A 20603-nucleotide genomic window follows, 5' to 3' on the forward strand; every position below is an offset into this window, starting at 1 on the left:
TCAGCCTATCTATTTATGTTTATTTTTCTGTGTATTATATACTCAAGTATCACAAGAAGTAACTTCTCTGTGCAGCAAAAGGTAGATTTTCCAGTTGTTCCTGGTGTTGATTGCTTATGTCCATGTTCTTGATTTCTTTGTGCATATTCTAAATTTCCATGGAGGCTTTGGTAATCACAGCTGGTTGCCACTGAAAGGGGTGATGATACTCCCTTGACTCTTGGCCACAGGTTTCCATCCTCTTCCATGTGTCAGTGCAGGTACTTGATACTACTTAGGGGTTAAACCACCAAAAGCTTCTCAGGTTCTTTTGGCAGAATTGACTTTTTGTCACTGTGGGTCCCTGCACCAGCTTGCTGCAGGTTCAGACAAGTGCCTGTGCCAACACCATGGAAAGCAACTGGAGTGGGACTGTCCTGATATGCCATCCTAACAAATCACCTACGTCGCAACTCAGAGGCTGAGGAACAAAAAAGGACCACAACTTGTGTTATGTCCACCTTGTGGGACGCAGTCTGGCCTGCCTGCTGAGCCCTTCATCCAGGCTGAGCAGATGCTGCACAGGGCTGAGCCCAGTCTAGTTTTCTTCTCATGGTAGCCAGAGTGGAGGGAACATGCCTGGGTCTCACCCCAAAGGAAAGATGACATCTGTTTTTAGCAACTGTGGACTGTTGTTAAGGTGCAACCACAAGTCTCTCAGTTAACTATGGGACCATCTAGGGAGGAAGGTAATGCAGTCTGAGTGCTGTAAAGGAGAGATGTGTGGTAAGGTGGCAGGGATATTGAACACAAACTGGTCTTTACTTGTTGGCCCTGGGTCGGTGTGTTTTCCATGAGGTCTTTGGAGGCAAGAAGGATGCATAGCCAGAGAGTCTGAGCTCATAGTGGAGGGGCCAAGGAAGAGTAAAGGTGGCGATCATAAGGTTGAAGATGCAACACTGGGTCATTGTTTAGGTTTGTAGAGCAAAGAGCAAAGCGTAGCTTGCTGCACGTCACCAGCTCCTTGCTGGCTGTGTCAGCCAACCTTCGACTGGCTCACTGGGATGCCAGCAGCACCCGGAAGAAGCTTGTATTTTGGTGGCCGAAGGTAACCCTGCAGATTGGCCACAGAGTGAGTGCACTTGAGGAGACTATTTGTTGGGAGCTGCCAGCGTGCAGTGACTTGTGCATGGTGTGTTGGTGGTGTGTCACGAGGCTGAACACAGTTCAAGTCTTTAATAAACATATCATGCTCCCTTGGAAGTTCTCTGGGCAGCTCTGCTCTGCATATTGCTCAGAAAACACAGGATCGGTATAAAAAGACCCATTACATGTGGGTTTTAAGTGTTACTGCATATGCCAAGGACCATTCACAGTCTGCGTAGAACAGAGGCAAAACACCTAGGAAGTCATGGGTGGGCAGCATTTGTAGAATGGAAAAATAATCCTGCATTACCAGGGTGTTAAAATCCATCTCATGCAGTGCAGATCACATTCAGCAGAACTTGATGGCCATCTACTGGCGAAGCCCCAGTCAGTGTTACACTTTGCAGACTTTTTGGCATCCGAGAGACAAGCACTTGGCCATGTGTGAGTGGCAAAGATGTATGTTTTCACCTCTAGCTGGAAATAACGCAACTGAATTTTTATAAATCACCTAAAAGGTCATGTTGGTTTTACTCATTTCACCTTACCAGCCAAACTGACTGCAGGTGTTGCAGCTGCTCATGTAGGCAGCCAGCAACCTGCCAGGATTCCTGTTAAGTGTAACAATTTCTATGCTAACATAGAAATTACACTGGTTTTAGAAATAATGAACTGCAAATAAATAAATGTCAAGCTGACAGGTCAGAACCCAGTTTTCTTCTTTGTTAATTTATCTTTCAAACTTAATGTATCAGCAGTAAGTTGATACATCCTGAAATCTCACTGAGCTGTTATGTGTGGGGTCAGTCCTATTGTTAAAGCCCACCTTGAGCCTTAAAGGCTACCTGAGATCTTGGCCATGAACAGGAGAACTGGCAGCTCTTCCTCTGAGTGCCTTAGTAGCTCTTGGCTGATGACAGGTTTCCAGGTCTTCCCTCTGTGCAATCTGCGAGGGACACTTAGATTGAGAGAGGCCGCTACACTATGATTTGCTTGGGTTTTGGTTTAGTGGGGGGTTTTTTGTAGGTTTTTTGGGTAGTGTTTTTTCTTTATTTTATAGAATTTTGAAACATTTTAAACAAAAAGGAAAAAGAAGTCAGTTAAAAAAATAAATACCTATGAGTTCCCTGACACATCCATGCTCCGTCTTCATCTACCATGGTGCTGTCAAACAGTAGTTTCTGGAACCCCGTTCTGACCAGAGCCATCTGACAGAACTTCCATGGCCTTTAAAAGGCACAAAACGTGGTTTTGAGGACTTCTTTTATGTCTGTGTGGTGAGAGAGAGTGTTTTGTAGGAATTACTTCAAAAAGAAGATGTCCCTTTACTGCTGCATGGCGAAGGGAGAGAACATCAACAAATCAGCTGGAAGTTACTATGTGAGGGACTAACCTGAGGAAGCTCATAAAAGCACTTAGTGCTCTTTTTAGGGCTTTTTGTGGTATCTCAGTTTTTAAAAAGTTACACAGCTTTTGACAGACTAAAACAAAGCTGGTGCTATCAGGTAGATTCTGGCTCCTTTTCCACCAGGGAGCATGTCTACACTGTGGGGGTCCCCCTGTGCCACAGGAGTTAGAGTGGTAGAGGAAAATCACTTTGGATGTACACTCTCACTTGCCATGTGAGACTCCTCTGGTGATTAGTTTATCATTTAGCCTGCACTGCTGCAAAGGAAAGGCATGAGGTTACATTGCTTGTTCTGGCTGACAATAGCTTTTCTCCTTGGTGTGCTAAGTAAGCGATGACTGAAGCTGTCAGGGATTAGTGACAATGCACATCACCTTCTGTGGCTTATTCTGTTACTCTTCCTCCTCTGGAATAGGTAGAGTCCTTCACTTTTTAGAAAGGGAGCAATCCAGTTAAGAAGCAGCAGCATTGGTCATGTGCCTCATTCACAGCACTGCTTTATGCCACTCTCTCCTGTATAAATACCTGGGAAAGCACAGAGCAGTTCCCAGCAGTGAGATCACTTTCTTGTATATGACAAATAGCTTTTATGAGGTGCTGACTCTTCTCAAGGTTCATTTTGTCTCCAGGCTGGAAATTGCAGCAGCATTATAAGCTTGATCCTCCTCCCATTTAAATGAGCTGTACTATCCAGGATCTGAACGCTGTTACAGAACAGGCTTTTAAGACAGCTCATAAATCATGTGCAGTGAAAATGATGCACAAATATTTATTTTTAAAGGTAAAGATTTTCTGGTCTTGAGTACTGGATTTTGTATGTTCAGTATTGAGCTTTAACAGTTGATTTACACATTCACTTTTATTTCAGATGATGGGATGTTTAAAAAAAAACAAACAGCTGGAGTAGTGAGACCATTCTCAGTGAATCATCTAACCCAACGCTTTTATTTGCCCTGAGATGCAGATGCTTAAATGCAATTCCTAAGCCATTTTTGTGAGAGCTAAACATACCTGTATTCCAGTCACATAGTTAAAGTGCTAATGTGTCTTACTCTCTTGTGGACAACTTTTCACTAGTTAATGTTGATATTGCAGCCCTTTGTCCACTTCTTTCTGCATTTCAGAAATTCTCTGCGCACCCATTTGCACGCATCATATTCTAGGCAAAAATAATTACTCTGAAAAATCTCTTGCCTGAAGGTGAACTATGAATATATATGAAGTGTTAAGAGAGAAAGAGGACTATTGGAAAGAAAATACCTTTTTCTTTTTTAATAATGCTTTAAATTAGGGTTATACTATAAAAATATTCAAACAAAAAGAAAAACGAGTAATTTGGACTACCACTAATTCAAGGCTTAAAGGTTTGCATGCAGAGAATTAGAACATCTCTGAAATCACATGGTAATTGTGTGAGATGCTTTATGCAAAGTTTTAACCCAGTATAAATAGTCCTCAGCAAATTCTGGAAATCTCTAGGAGTTAAATTTATTCTGGAACAGCTATAGCTGTAACAGTGACTGTTGTAACAGGAGGTTGCAAATTGGTGTTAACACAGGAGCTTCTCAGCGAATGCATCAACATCAGTGCTTCTTTCAAATGCCTTTCTCAGTATGATAGCTTCACCAAAGGTTCATGCTTCTTTTCATTCAAATTGATCTTAAGAGTCTAAAAGAGCTGACTAATGAATCTGTAGCTTATTTAACTTGAATGTCAATAAATCTGGGAAGCCCCAGAAATCTGATGAAGGCCAGTGCTGTTCCAGTATTTAAAGTAGCTAAACAGGTTAGTATAACTGTGGGTTAACGTGATTGTTGTGCGATATAGTCATGGCAAGGTTGATAAGATGATCAGTTAATAAAAATTTATGACTGGAAGTCAATGAGGGTTTGGATCTTAGCCCACCAGCTTGATAGTAGTTTATCTAACCAAGCCAAATGCATTGCTGTAGCAGACTTTTTCAAGTATTAGACTCAGTATGCACTGTATTTAGAATATCAAGCAACGTAACTTCAACATTATATTTGTAATTGCTTAAAATTGGGATAACTTAAGACGTTGCTGTAAATGGAGTATCTTTAATGAGCATTTGAATTTCTCGGGGATTGTTCTCTGACCCTGTGCTAGTAAACTTTATTTATCAGTGGTCTGAATGGAAAATAAAATTCTTTGGCTTGCAAGTGGTAGATTGTGAATTGTTAAATAAGAAAATGGAAAAATCACTGCTGCGTGGTGATATGAATCTGTTAGCAGTTTTTATTCAAGCAAATAACAGGTGTTTGGCCTAATGCAGATCCAGATCTGGGTATTGGAAACACTTTTTCATAAAAGGTTTCAGGCTTTTTATCTATTTAAAGTTGTCGAGGAGAAGTTATGGAGACTATATATGAAGTTGTTTAGAAAACAGAGTTCAGTGAGCTTGTACTTGGACATGTGTCAAATAGAAATAGAGCTCAGATAAAGTCAGGCTACTTCATTATTGGAGCAGTGTTTCAAGGATCGTGAGGCTTTTTTTAGGGCAATAAGCACCTCTAAATCAAGACTTCAGTTATTTCATATTGCAAAATATGCTCTAGTTTAAGCACTGATTGTGTCAAATATGTGCTGTGAACTACATTATAGAAAGGGAAATAATTAATTGTGTGTGTCACTTTTGTCACAGTCATATATTACAGCTGATTTTTGGGGGCCCAGGATGTACACTATGCTCTTGCTTCATTTCTTTGTTTCTGTTCTGTTTTTCAGTTCAATTTCACCATTCAGTATTGAGAGCACAAGACGTCAGAGAAGGTCTGAGTCTCCAGACTCCAGGAAGCGGCGCATCCATCGGTGTGACTTTGAGGGATGCAACAAAGTATACACAAAAAGTTCCCACCTGAAGGCTCACCGGAGAACACACACAGGTAAGACTTTGTTGGCACTGTGCACCATGGTTAAGACAAGCAGGTTTCTCTCTGCCTAATTTAGGACGTATTGAGTTCGTTGTCCTGCACTAAGGGCCAAAGGCCTTTAAATAACAGAGATCTTTGCGAGTGAATCAGCACTGGCATTCTGGGGCAGATCAAGAGTGTCCCTGTCATCCCCCCTTTGGCAGTACTAGAGTGGTGTCAGCACGAACCAGACTCCTCTCCAATGAAACTAAACAGAAAAGTGGCCTTCAGGGACATCACCTACTGTGCTTCAACAAACAGTGGGTGGTCATTGCTTGGGATCAACCAGAGCTAGTCCAAAGAAAACCCTCCAGAAGAGCATATAATGCGGTCATGAATCTTCAGCAGCATTTTTTCACTCTACAGATCTGCTCAGGTCGAGCTACTACTTGCTTTTACAGATGTGGCCTTTGAATGCCAGGTGCTCCTGAGAGCCTTCAGTTCAACTCAAGTGTAAACTCAAGTCCTCAGTATGTCTTTCTGGAAGGCTTTAGGGAGCACCTACCCCATACTGGAGAGGGAAGTCAGTCACTGTATGAGAATAGGTTGTACTAGGTCCCTACAACAGAGGTGCAGGAGAGGTGCTTAGAGGAGCTAGGTCCCATTCAGTGATGATAATACTTAACACTTAGTCAATACCTGGTGTCCTTATTAACTTTGTGGACTGTTAGTAGTCTGTATGACAGGCATGTAAGGGGAGCTGAAGCAGTGATGATGTAATAGTTGTAATTTTATTGTGGATAAACTCAGGAGCAGCAATTTGAAATACTAAAGCAGTTTAAAAGGGGCTTGATTGGATGGCTGGAAAGGCAGTGGACAGAACACTCTGAGTCTCAGTGCTATTCCTTACTCTGCTACTGATTTGCTTAAATTTATTGATTTCTCTGCTCTTAATGGACTTCAGCATTCTTGTAACTCTTGAAGAAAAGATGGTGTTTATCCAGCATGTAGCACAATGTTGTTCTTTGCTGAGAATCTGCTGGCACTTTTTGTGGTGTGATGTACTCTAAGGAGTATGAGATATTATTTTAAAAAATTAAGTGATGGCTTCTCCATTTCAATTGAGGCCATGTCTCCATCACTCTTTCCAATATGTCTTTTGGTTGGTAGGACTTTTGTTGAGAGGAATTCTGAACAAGGCTCCATCCTAGTACCCCCTACTAAACCAATTTCGGTAAGGTAAGAGTCCCTTCCTTATACAGCAGAAATGTTGTGTTGATCTGGAAATTTCATTACATTTCCCTCCAGGCCAATTTTCCTGGTTTCTCCATATCTTCCCATTAATGCTTGTGCCTTCTGCTCTCTCATGATTTATAATTCTTGTCTTAATTCTTTTTTCTTTTTCCCTATTCTTTCCCAACTTCAATGTGGTCTTTCATCCCTACCCTTCTAATATATTTTATATACCCTTACCCTTTCACTTTGTTCTCTGTCATTCTTGTTTTACTTCTTTTATCCCAGTCTATCCCTACTCCATTCCTTTCCTTCTCCCGGCCCTGATTTCTATGTTGTTTCCTTTTCTTGCCTGTACAGCCCTTTGAGCATTATAAAGCTGTAGCAGATTTAAAGACAGAGAGCCCAACAGAGACATAAGAACAGTAGAGTGTTTGGTTTGAACCAGAAATACTTTTTATCTGCTTATACCATTGGGAAGTCACTCTTTTCTAGCCTGCAAGACTGGCAACCAGCCCAGGAGTATAAGCAATCGTCCTGTAAAGAGCTGAGTTACAAAACTAGATGTGAACAACCTCAGAAATGTCATACCCAAGTTAGCCCAGAAACAGAGAAGGCTCTTCTCTGCCATGACATTTTAGAACACTGAGAATTATATTTGTCGTGAGTCTGTGATTCTTTAGTGATTTCATGGGGCAGACCAGAGCTTGCAGGTAATGCACTCAAATCAGTGTTAAATAGTCAACACTGCTGAATCTCAGGCTGTGCACTTAGAATGCTCAAAACTAGATACTGAAGGCTTGAAAAGGGTATAGGTGATTACAGCTTTAGTGTCTGTAACTCTCCAGGCAGCATGAAGGGAGTTTGTCTACCTGCTATAATGGTAGGATCTGTCTCCTCAGCCTTGGTTTCCTGGCAGCTGGGTGTCAGGGCTATGCTATCTGTCTGGGATCTCTGGGTAGTCAGAGGAGAGGGATTGGCACCTCTGGGGCATGTTATTCCCTCTTCATGTATACCCAGAGATTGGCTTGCAAAGGTGCTTTTCTTCCACTGCTGAGTACAGAGGAAACATGGGTACCTGCCAGGCTGTTAGCTGGCTGAAATGAATCTCCATGCCAAAAGACAGCTGCCTGTTTTGCAGTTATGCTGGAAGTTGGTTTATTACTTTAGAGAAAAAGAAAAGTAACATCAAATCAAAAACCTTGATTAAATGGTCAGCTGACAACTGCTTTATATTGACATTGCAGCAGGCATGATGAAAGAGGTGTAGTCTAGAAGGTGAGAGCTGAATTTAGCCAGTGGATCCAGTGAGAAAATCTGTATCATGCTGCTAAAATTAAATGCATTTTACTGAACACTTCTCAGTCTTGGTAAGAAGTTGATATATTCAGACTTACGTGCAGCATTGGCCATGAGTGTACTCCGTGTACTAATGTCACTTTACATTTTTTATCTTGGTCTTTGCTTTTGCTTCAGGCAAAAGAAGTCAATTATTCACGTATGACCCACAGTAATTAGTGCAGTTTTGGATAAGTATAAATGAAGTATGACAGCTATGCATGCAAGGGTGAGCAAGTTTCAGTAGGAAACTTTCTGAGAAAAGATCACAGAAACTCAGCATTGCATAATCTGGAGGGTTGTTTTTTTTTTAGGCAGGCTGCTCTTGCTGACAATTGTTTACTTAAGCAGGATGTATTTGAGAACGTTTGGGTTTTTTTCATTTACTCAATGATCTTCAAAGGTCTTTTCCAACCTAAACGATTTTCTGGGCATAGCTACTAAAACATTCACAGTAGTTTGGATACAGGATTAAAAACAATGTGGTATTTTGACAGAAAGAACAGCTTTGTTGGTTGAAAGGTATACTTCCTTACACCTTAATTAAAAATGGAAACAAAATAATACAGATGGTAACAGTTGCATTTAATTCTCTTGGAGTAATTCATAGCTTGTGAAGGTATGCCATTGTCTAGCTTCCCAATACTTGTCACCAGTGTCCTCAATCTTAGTGTACTGGCGTGGGCAGAGAGTCCACTGGGGGGCGAACTTGAATTACGTATCTTCTCTCTGACTAGAAAAACTGCAAGTGAAACCTGTAATAATTAGACCATTTCATAAATCACAAGCACTGGTATTAAATTTCTCATTCTAGTATCAGCTTCTTGTTGTTGTTTTGCCAGATCATCAAATAAAGCTATCAGTAGGTATTGGGTGTGATGGAGAGCCTTCGGGGCTCGCAGGCAATCTCGCAGCTCAGGTTTATCAACTCTTTCTGCAAGGAGAAACTGTGAGAAATTGACTGACTGGAGTTGTGTTGAGTTAGTTTCTGCTTCAGTGAACTTAAAAGAAAATTACTAATGTGTGACTCCACAAAGGAATAATCTTGAGAAATGGGAAAACCAGCAGCCATGGGTTGCGTTCCTGGTTTGCGTACATCTGTGTTGCACTTGGCATAAGTAGTGGTGCCTGCCCCAGGAATGGGGAGAGTGTAACTGCTGTTCATGTGAGGTCTGCACCCATGCAGCCCTGGTGGGACTCACCTTCTTCAGTTTGCTGCTTTTACTTGGAAGATGGAGAGGGAAACATGCGTAGCACTATTTTATGATCTCTAGTGGCTATTTCAGGCCTTTTCTAGGCAGTACTGAAGTTGCCATTGACATCCAGTAGGAGAGCTGAGCATTACAGACTCAATAATAGTTGTTCCTTCCACTGTGTGGACATCTAAACATCTGAAGATGCTTGAGGTTAAATCCAGTTCTAGCTCATCGTGGCTATCCTCTTACCTGTTATATGGAAGAGCCCAAAGAGTTTAAAATATTGTGTGAATCACCCTGAAGAAGTCAACAAAGAAAGAAGATGCCTGCTTTGATGTTATGTAGAACATAATTTTACCATGTCTGATACACAAGAGATTATTCCCTGTCTCTCACCTCCATAGGATCTCTTCTACTGTAGTAGTAATCAGCATTCTGTATTTCTGTGCAACCTCATTTTAGTCATTAGTTACAAATTTCTGGAAGAATGTGACAGAGTAGCTTTCTGGGGTCAGTGGCAGCAGAAGCCTGGGACTTTCCAGTTGGCATGAAGTGGGAACAGTCCATGCGTGTAGGGCATTGTATATCCACAGACATGGCTTTGCTTCTACCTCAGAGGAGTGAAGGAGTGGAGGAGGGCAAGGTCTGTAACCAGAGCACCTTCTGTGGGAGCTACAACTGTCCCTCTTCATGCATGAGACCACACTGGCTCTGAATCACCCTTGTCAGTGCTGCTGCTGCAGAAGATGGGGCTGCTTTTTCAGGTTCTTACAGAGGCAGGCTGAATATAGCCCCCAGGCCAAGTGAATTTTTTAGTGTTTGGTGCTTTGTTCCTTGATCAACGCCTATATCATTCCTGAGAGATGAGAGCAAATACCTTTGCCACAGATGTAATGAAGCCTATTTGTCAGTGTCAGGGGGTCTTCAGCAGTGTTATATGGAGACAGTAAACATGTCAGAAGTACAGATTTGTACCTGAGAAAATGACAGCATTCCCTCCTCAAGATGTTCCTTTATAGCTGGTTGAGACACCACCCTAGAAGAAAGAGGGCTAGTGAGTACATGGGTGTTTTATTTAGTCTTTGCTTTTTCAAACATTGCATTCCTCTCACTCACTGTTGCACCATATATTATTTTAATACGAAAGGGCCTCTGTCATTAGTCTTTGTTCACATTTTCCTTTGAGCACTTTCAGAATGGACTTAAGAAGTCGGAGGCACCAGAAAAGTTATTTTTGTTCTGTATGCTTTTAAACTTCATTCATTACCTGTTGTTTTCTTAAGGTCTGTTTAGTGCCTTTTGCTAACTATAAGCTCTGGAGAGATATTTACAGGTTCATAGTCCCTTCTTTAGACAAATGTTGGGAAGAAGCAACATTTTTTAAATAATCCTTCTGGATTTTACTTGAACTGTGTAGATTTTTGGTCTACTTTAAAATCAACACCTCTTTATCACCTGTCCTCCAGACTCACTCTTCAAAAGCCCAGTTTTTCTTTCTCATGTCTTATGTGCTCCTTATTCCTGAGCTCTCTTTCCTCCATGTAAATCTGTCAGGTGAAAAAACCTCCAACAGCAGGTTCATATGCTGTTCCAGAAACTGGGAATTTAGATAAACAAAGGCAATTTAAAAATTAATTTGTCTTAAGTAAAATAGAAGGTTCTGTTTGTATTGGGTGATGCTTTTATTTTTTAAGAAATACTTTCTTTTAGTGTTTAAAATTTACTGCCAGTTTCAATAAACAGTAGAGCTTTCCAATGTGAAAACGAGTATATTTCACGGAAGTTTTCCTTTCTAGCTTTTCTAGTCTTTCTTCATGAAGTTTCTCTTCGGAAGATAAACAGATTATTTAATACATGAAGCCTCAGCCTATTCCCATTGATGTGATGGGGTTCACATTTCAGGACAGAAATATATTTAAAAGCAGATGACTGTTGGTGCAGTATGCACCAGGGTGTAAAGGCAGGCTTACCAATGCCACTGCAGCCTAGTAAGGTGATGTAGAAGGGGAACCTCTGGATGTAGTCAGATAGTTATCTGAGTCCAGCTAGTTACAGGCAGGTGTCCGTACCAGAAGAAGCTTGTACATCCAGTTCTCTTCCAATAGCTGCTCTGTGGAAAGATAAATGATTTCATTTCTGGCACATTTTGCAAGCTCTGAATTCACCTTACACACAGGGAGTCATTCCTCTGCATTGTAGGTCTGATGCTGTGCCGATATGGAAGAGTGCCTGTATGGTTATTCCAAGATACTTTGATGGGAAAGCGAGTCTAATTGCATCTGTGATTACTTTCAGTCTCTAGATTATGAAAAATATTTGCAATGGTGCCCCTTGACTTTGTAAATATGGGGTGCATATGTGTTTTGTCTGTGTGTGGCACAAGGGAATAATGATAATTTCATTATGCAGAACTAAATTTTCTCTAAGCCAGCCATTTAGTACTTAATGTTCTACCTCCAAAGAACTGCAGTTCATCTGAGGTCTCAGGCATGATTGTGGTCTACCATGTGTAGCCCTGAAGTGGCATGAAGGCGAGAAAGACCTCTTTTACTCCCATTACTTCCAAAATGCTTTCCCAGATGTTGCACCCAGACCTGGAGGAATAAAGACACAGTACAGGGAGGGTTTCCAAGTACTTTAACTCTTGCAGCCCACTCAGTCTCTGACAGAGGAACAGGATAGCAACTTACTACTGACATGCCCATTACTGGTGATACCTCACATCTTTAGGTAACTGTGTCTGAAGTTCTTTGTGCCCATCCTGTCCTTGTCAGGCCAACCTTCCATCGGAAATAGAGTCTTTGAGAGTGGAATATGCTCAAAACTGCAAGTAAGCTTCACAAAAACCTTTGTTTTAGTGTTTTATACAGACTTTCCTTTTTCATGTGTAAGAGGAAACAAGAGGTAGATCCTGAAAGGTAGTGTTTTCAGTCTTCACATTTTTGCAAATAAGTGTTAGAAACCTGGGTAAATTTTACAAAATCTTCTTGTTTCATGGGAAAGTAAAAAGCTCAGATGACACTTGGGTAGGAGGAGTTATTTTCTGCACTTTATGTTTTCTCCATGTAAGATATGAAATAGTGGTATTTTGATCGCATTTAATCTAATGAGCTTTTCCCTTTTCATGCATATTTTTGTCAGTTAATATTTTTCTCTAGTATTATATATATTTATTCTGCTTTTTATTATGATAAAAATTGGTATTTCTTCATTTGGAAAGTTTAATTCCATTCACAACACACTTAAATGGGAGGTAGGTTTCTCAATGGTCTTATTTATGTAGACAGCCCAGCACACCAGTGTTTCATCCTCTGCTTGAGCCTGACTTCTAGCACAGTGTTAACAACAAATAATCAGTTGTGCAAAACTGTGTGAGACAAAGCTCATCCCTTGGAGCCTTTTTGTTGGTTTTTGTGGTGGGTTTTTTTTTCTTAATTTCTTTGGCAGGTTTCTTTTGTTGTTTTGTTTTTTACAGGTAGTGGAAGGTTTAAGTTTGCTACTGAGAAACATAAGTATTTCTCTTGATGAACATGGTGGAGCTATGCCTGGAGCATCCAGGAGGAGTGATAGTACCAGTATTGTAGGCAGATGGAAAGGGAAGTGTTGCTTGTTTGACATCTCCCTTGCAGTTATGGACCACAGTGAAGGAAAGTTGTTTTATTTGGAGAGGCCAGACTAAAACCCAAGCCTGCAGCACCCCACATAGAGTAAGTATGCAGGTCTGCTGGTACCCTCCATTACGCTTGGCTGATGAAGTAGGGATCTGTTACATCACCTTTTCCCAATACTTTTGTGAGTGAGGGCTGCTATGAGGTAAAATCTCAGCCTTTCCACACAGCATTGGAAATTCAGTAGTCCCATATGTTTGCTGTATCTGGAGGAAAGAAGACTCTTCCACTACAGATATGTGTGTAATATATATGTTAAGTGTATATATATATATATATATGCACTTAACATATACTAAATATTTATATATGTACCATATTATGCAGGAAACAAATTTCAGGAAAGCTAATAAAACTTTTAATAAAAACAGTCATATACTGTTGGGATTTGGTCTAGCTCCTGGATTCAGGTGCACAGGAAGAGACCTTTTACATTTCCAAATATTTTACTTTTTCTGTTTTTACAGGAGTTAAAATTTATCATTTTGCATCAGCAGTGCCTTTGGCAATGTACATAACTAGTCCTGTCCCAGAGCGTTAATTCATTTCTATGTTGCACAGCGCTTGGTATGGCCCATTATGGAGCAAAGTCTCTGCAGAAGCCTGAATTATCAGAAGTAGAGCTTGTAAATAACTAGTTCAAGAGCTCCCAAAGTGTAATGAAGTTCTGTCTCCTCTTTTAAAGTGGAGGTAGGCACTATATTTTTGAATTAAAGAAATTGTTTTGTCCCTGTGCTTTGCCTAAGTCAAACTGAGAACAAGAAAGAAAAAACCTGAATTTCAAGACGTGTCCCAGGCAGCACAATATGTTCCTGTTCTGTTCGTAGAAATTGTTTTGCCAGACTTGCTCAACTGATACGAAACTAATCTCTTCCTGGAAAGATATTTTATTTGCATATTTTGACAATACTGAAACACAAAAGTCAAATTACCTGTGCTCACCAAAGAGATACAGTGAATTAGTAACTAAATAAATAATTGAATTGGATTTTTGCTCAAAATGGTTGAAAATATTCCAAACTTTTAAAGGGATGAAAATAAGGTCTAGCACTTTCATTACAGAAATTAAGGTTTTCCTAATATGTAAGTCATAGCCTTGCTCTTCACATTCTCTGCAGTTTTGGGAAGGCTGCTGATGCTAGCTGTTTTGGTTTTCATACCTGCAGAATGGACATGATATTTGTTATGCAGTGCTACTATGAAGACAGACTTTTATGAGTAGTTACATTTTCAAAAAACTTTTATAAGGCACTTGGAAATGTAAAGTGCTTTATAAGTGCTGTTTTTTCATTAAAAAATTATACTAATAAAAATATCACATAAAATGTAAGAATTGTCATTTTTCCCTTTCCCTTGTGTCTGAAAGTTAAGCTCCCCTCTTCCTCTGCGAGTGCCTGAGGATGTTCATTATCAGATAGTGGTTTTGCTGTAAAAAGAATCTCTTTTGCCTGAAATTTCTTGGTTTTAGTAGAAATGCAAAATTGAATTAGCGATTATTTGTGGTCTTCAATGTATGATTTCCCCTTCTAGAGTCCTGTCAGTATGGGTGAAGTGTGACTGTCCCATATGTTTCAGAATGATTCTAGTGTTTACATGAGACCTGAAACCAGCTGACACAAAAACTACACATTACATATATTGCATAATATCCTGTAGAAGGAACCAAACCAGGAATCACCAGGAGATGTCCTCAACCCTGCAAGCTGCGGATCTGTTCACTTTGACTAGAAAATGTAGCATCATCAGACATAGGCAGAGGCATGCTTGCTGGTTTAATATTTTCTTTCCACTTGTTTTGGGCTAAATCCTTAGGATGTCGCTCTATTTTTATGTGGAGAATACTTTTCCAAGAGTAATGGCAGTAGAAACGTGGGGTGTACAGATGTGTCTGTATATAGTAGACCTCGGCAGGTACCACCTAATAAACTGTGCAAATTTGACTCAAACCCATTGTATTTTGTGAATGTGGTGAGGGGCAGCATTTCCACCGTGCTCCCAGCCACCCAGTCTGGAAACACTACACAAACTTATATGTCAAGTTTTGTTTCCACGTACTTTCAGACTTTGTTTTTCTCAGAAGTGGATTTTCAGCATGTGGCTCTTCCACAGGGTGATGAAAGCCTAAATACAGAAAGAAATCTGACTAGATGGCTAAACCTTTACCCCTGTACAGTCCCTTGTAGTTTATTTTCTAGTTGACTCTTATGTGGAGTAAGTGTTACCCAGTGTTTCAAAATGCTGAGTACTATTGCAGGCAGGGCTGCAGAGAAGTGATGTAATAACTCAGTCATGGTGACAGTTCTGACAGTTCTGTTTGCAGAAAAAATGGATAGATAGGAATGTCTAAAAAGGACACACATACGAAGGGACGTGGCACTCACCTGTGATACTGGAAAGAGAGGGGAGTTCATGCCAGAGAAGGAGAACAGTTTACAACTTGAGTCCTGGTAGTATACAGTGTTACTTCGTGGTTACTTAATGACATGGTTGCCAAGAGCCTGTTAAACTGCTGATTAAATGAAGCTTAAATAATACACAAATGAAAGGAACTGCAAGTGCACACAGAGTACACAGGGCATCTGCAGTTGCAGTAAATAAAGTTCCTTGCCTAAGGAACATAAGACCAGCTCTGTTTCCTGGAGTTACAGGGCAGTTTCCTTGCTGGCAGAATAACCCATAACTGTTTACATGGTGGTTTTGTGGTGCCTGTCTTTGAAGCTTCTGGCATTAAATACCGTGATACCAGCTAGTTGATGGGCAGAGGATAACTGCTGAGGAGTGTACCATGAGGGAAATTCTACATGGCAGAGAACAGAGCCTGGTTCCTTCATGTGTTACATGACATGGTCTTATGCTGATACCTAGGTAGAGCTTTTTTTGTAAGGAATATATGAATGTCATTGGGTTGTAAAGTAAAAGTCTGAGAGAGATTTATTCCCTTGGGTGAATGATCTTCGGATTTCTAAGTACACGAATAAAGATATGGGAAGACAGATGTTGGGCTGTGTGAAGGCTGGAAAATTTTGGAATCACTGGCTGAACAGTGGTCATTATTCAGCATTATTAATTCAGTATTTTTTGAGTTTTGGAAGATTTAATGAGCGACAGCTGTAACCATGTTCTTAAGTGCTTAAGTGAGAGGAGTCATGGTAGGGTAGGAAAAATAATACAATAAAAGTAATTAAACTAATTTGTATTGTGGCATTGGGACTACAAGAGGCAAGGGTTTGGAGAGCTCTTAGAAATAGATGTTTTGTTAATAGAATATTAAAAAGCTACTAGTTCCATTTGAGGTATTGAGTCATACCTTCAAAACTTCATAATTAATTTCCCCAAACAGTAGAAAATACTCATTTTCTACAGAGAACTGTCTAGAAGAACTTCTTCATACTCCAGGGTCTCTCTTGATCTATGTAAATGCCTGTTGTGTTGGACCCTTTACTATCTATATATTGCAAGACAAAACTGTGGAATAGTATTGGAATAGAATTTCTGTGTTTGGGGCTATTTTTGTCAGGTTTCAGGACAAAGAATAGAGCCCTCAAAGGCAGGTGCAGAAGTAGAGTCACCTCCTGTGAAAACGTTCACAGCTTCAGGCATCTATTTTTAAATTGTTAGCTTCTTTAAGTCTAAAATTTTACAGATTCAGAAGATTGAACTAACAGGGTTGAATATTTTTCCAGTTTTCCTTTTCTCCTCCTCTTAATTGCTGCATGGTTTTTAGTCTCTTTCTGCAGCTCTCCTTGCTACCATTTTCCAAAACCTATCTGCTATTTTGACTTCTTCATTCTTCTGTTTCCACCACCCTGGGCAACACTCACACCACCCGCTTTTGCTCCTTAGAGCTGAATGAGAATTTGAGTGTCTGGGTGCATGAGGAGTCGAAATGTGCTCACACTTTGAGCCCAGAAGTTTCTTAAACACTTAAACTCAAGTGCTTGCACAGAGACGGAAGTGTCTGAGTCAAAAGCATTGAGTATTTGACTTCAACTCCACTGCAATCCAGTCTTGAAATGGAGATGGATATATAGAGAGGTATATGCACTGGGGTTAGGTTCTTCCAATTAACAGATTAGTTTTGTCCACGTCCTCACTCACTGCTTTCTAGGTTGCCCCGCTGAGGTCCAGCTCCTCTCTGTTGATTGTACTGAGAATTTCAGCTGTGAGTGCTCAAGCTCATCAGCCAAAGCTGTGGTGTGTGATACCTGGCACCAGCTTCTGAGCTTCTAGCAATTCTGCTTCTGCTGGTCCTTTTTCCACCCTTTCAACTCCTGGGTCTTCTGGTTTTGACAAAACCAGTGGTTAGTCTTTGTGTCTGGGATGTTTCCAAACAAAGGTTGAGTTACTATTGTGTTGCCTATGAAGAGCATTTTTATTCTAGCACCTGTCCATGCACAGATACTGCAGCCGTTCAGTAGAAAAGTAGTAGTATTATTCTTTCCCTAAAAATGAGGGTTGCGTAAAATGTTGATTAATCTTAATGAACAATCATATTTTTCACAGTTTTCTTAACAGTGGCTTTATTAAGATGCATATGAGTGAATGTCTTCAGAGTAATGCTACTTTGGCTGTTTTTTTCCTTCTTACACTAAATGTATATATTTAATTGAAAATAATGAAAGGTCCTCTTAGGTTGAGCTTATAAGAGTGATTCTCCTTCAGTGGTGTAAATAGCTTGCAAGGAATGTGGTTGGTCCTGTCTCTTACACATAGCTCTATAAGGGCTGGGTAGGCAGGACTCAATGAGGAGGGACGCTGGAAGCAACACGTGGGAACTCCAGCTGAGTGACCTGCACTCACATCCTTCCAGCAGCTGACTTTGATTTCTTACCTGGAGTGATGCTGTTTTAATGGATGAACAAACTATTTCTGGTATTTCTCTTACAAACCATCCCTTCCTGCATCGGGTTATCTGATTTCTACTAAGGGAAAGAAGATCTGGGATTCTGTGTACCAAGGAGGAAGATTTCATAGATATCTTTAATATCATTATCAGTGATCTGGACAAGGGGATTGAGTACACCCTCAATAAGTTTGCAGATGACACCAAGTTGGGCAGGAGTGTTGATCTGCTGGAGGGTAGGAAGGCTCTGCAGGGGAATCTGAACAGGCTGGCTGGATAGGCCAAGGCCAACAGTATGAGGCCAAGTGCCAGGTCCTGCCCTTGGGTCACAACAACCCCATGCAGTGCTACAGGTTGGGGACAGAGTGGCTGGAAAGCTGCTGGTGGAAAAGGACCTGGGGGTGCTGGTTGACAGCCGGCTGAACATGAGCCAGCAGCGCCCAGGTGGGCAAGAAGGCCAACGGCATCCTGATTTGTATCAGAAATAGTGTGGCCAGCAGGACTAGGACAGTGATCAGCCTCTTGTCCTCAGTACTGGTGAGGACACACCTCAAATTGCGCGTTCAGTTTTGGGCCCCTCACTACAAGAAGGACATTGAGGTGCTAGAGCAGAGAAGGGCAATGAAGCTGGTGAAGGGTCTGAAGCACAAGTCTTGTGAGGAGCGGCTGAGCGACTTGGGATTTTTTAGCCTGGAGAAAGTGAGGGTCAGGGCGTACCTTATTGCTCTCTACAAATACTTGAAAAGAGGTTGTAGTGAGGTAGGGATCGATCTTTTCTCCCAAGTAATAAGCAATAGGACAAGAGGAAATGGCCTCAAGTTACACCAGGGTTGCACCAGGGTAGCTTTAGGTTGGATATTCAGAAAAAATTCTTTACTGTGGCAGTTCAGTGAAATGGTTGAGTTTCCATCTCTGAAGATATTTAAAAGATGAGTAGATGTGGCACTTAGAGCCACAGTTTAGTGGTGGACTTGGCAGTGCTGGGTTAATGGTTGGACTTCATGATCTTAAAGGTCTTGCCCAATTTAAGCAATTTTATGATTCTGTGTCATTGGAGAGATACAGAATTTCACATGCTTTTGAGTAAGAATTTAAAGCTTAAGAAATATCTCCACACTGTGCTTTGGAGGTCTCTGTGATCAAAGAAACCAACAGGGGCAGTATCTGGCCAAAAAGAGAGTTTAAAAGTACATTGAGGATGGACAGGACAAGCGATGCACTTGGAAAACTTGATGCAATGTGACAAGAGCATTAGAATCAACCTGCCAAGTTGGATGGGGGTACTGCTATGTTTGTACGGTGCTCCGCACCGTTTGTGGCAAGAATATGTATGTAAGACAGTTTGGTGGCAAATCCAGGCACATTTTGTAGCACTGTGTCATTGGCAAATGTGCAGCCTGCCATCTGCCGTGTAGCTTGTGTCTGCCTGTCCAGCTCACAGCAGCTGCTGGATTTGAGATGCCCAATGCTGCATCCACCCCGCTGGCAACGAACACTATTTGGTGCTTTGTGCTTGGCTAAGGAGTGTAAAATTATCTAGACTTAGTCACTGCTGGTGCAGCTAGAGGCTGTGGTCACCTCAGCGCCCCAATTGCTGGGGTCTTCTTGCAGCAACTGTTTGCCACCCCCGTCTGACATCAAAACTGCAGCACAGCCCAGATGGTGCACAGAAGGTACCGACCCAAGGAGCTCAAATGATGCTGACAACCTTGTTGACATGTCATGCTGATGTCTCTACAGCATTCAGTTTCCTCACAGAGGCCTTTACAGCTGGATTTTTCAGGACTGTTTGAACTTTGTGATGATATTCATACTTGGAAATTTTCTTTTCGTAAAGCATGTATTGACTTTTGAAGAGACGCAAGGAGGGAGGTTCTGCCTACGACAAAGCAAGTGTTGCGTCACTGGTGCGTGTAATTGAAATAGTTTCTTGCAAGCTGCTCATGATTCATAAGAGATAATAAATAACTGAGGAATGATTGTGCCTGACAAAGCAAACAGTTGTTGCAGAGATGCTCTTTTGTTGTCCTGGTTGTGATTAGCTGGTTTCAGAAGGGGAAGTAAAATTTTTGACACATGAAAGGAAGATACATACGGACCTCACACAGTTTCCTTTCCTCAGTTTTGGTCCACACTCAACTGTGAGATCAAGGTAACTGCCAAGGGCATTTAACCTGTTTGAGGGCGGGTGATAGAAATCACGAAGTATAGTCTACAAGCATGGCAACAATGGGATTTTATAATAGTTTGCTTTATGAAAGCACCAAATCCTATTTGGCTGTATTAATCTCCTCTGACAGAGTACAATGTAGAATGTGGGGCGTACATAATTCTTACTTTTAAATATAAAGCAGAGGGTGGGATTTTCCAAAAATCCGCACTTAGCCCAAGTCTGAGCTCACTGAAGTATATGGGTGTTTCTGAACAGTGTTGTGGAAGTCCCATGGCTGAGTACATTTAAAAATTGTACACGGTTCCTAGTAACATCTTATGCAAAATTAATTTTACTGAAAATAAATGCAGTAAATAAGAGGACATTTTGCAGGTTTTATGTTTCATTGGAAAATAGTAGTTCATTTTTACCAGCTTGCTAAGAAATGTCCTGCAGTGCTGTTTACACAAATAATGAGAAACCTTCATAAACTTCATAAAATAATTGGAAGTCTGTGGCAGCCCATGGTAAATTGAAGAAATAACAGGTAGTCTGGTTCTTAGGGCAGAAAGTGTAGCCTGACAAGATGAGGGTAACGAACTCATATGGTAATTATGAGAATAATTACACAGCCCTTTGTCCTGATGTTAATCCCCGCATCGCCCCTGCAAGGTAGGATCTATATTATTGCCTTAATCCTGTTGATTTTCTTAGTTATATGAATGCCACAGGAATGATAAATCTCAAGGCCCTTTTCCTTGTATTCAGCA

General features: G+C 40.9%; 1 protein-coding gene across 6 annotated transcripts in view; it reads left to right on the forward strand.

The window, feature by feature from the left end:
• The window catches only part of KLF12 (Kruppel like factor 12), a 246814-nt gene that overhangs the window by 216841 nt on the left and 9370 nt on the right, over positions 1 to 20603 (forward strand). For 5 of the 6 annotated variants that reach the window (XM_027713527.2, XM_027713531.2, XM_027713529.2 and 2 more), the window contains one exon: positions 5279 to 5436. In XM_027713527.2, the coding sequence (XP_027569328.1) occupies positions 5279 to 5436 (158 nt within the window). Of the gene's footprint in view, positions 1 to 5278; positions 5437 to 6573; positions 6643 to 20603 lie in introns of all 6 variants that reach the window. The other variant, XM_027713532.2, reaches the window with a different exon arrangement.

This window comes from Pipra filicauda, unplaced genomic scaffold (genome assembly GCF_003945595.2).
Source record: "Pipra filicauda isolate LSUMZ 115617 unplaced genomic scaffold, ASM394559v2 scaffold39_size4671491_pilon, whole genome shotgun sequence".
Classification (NCBI taxonomy): Eukaryota; Metazoa; Chordata; class Aves; order Passeriformes; family Pipridae; genus Pipra; species Pipra filicauda.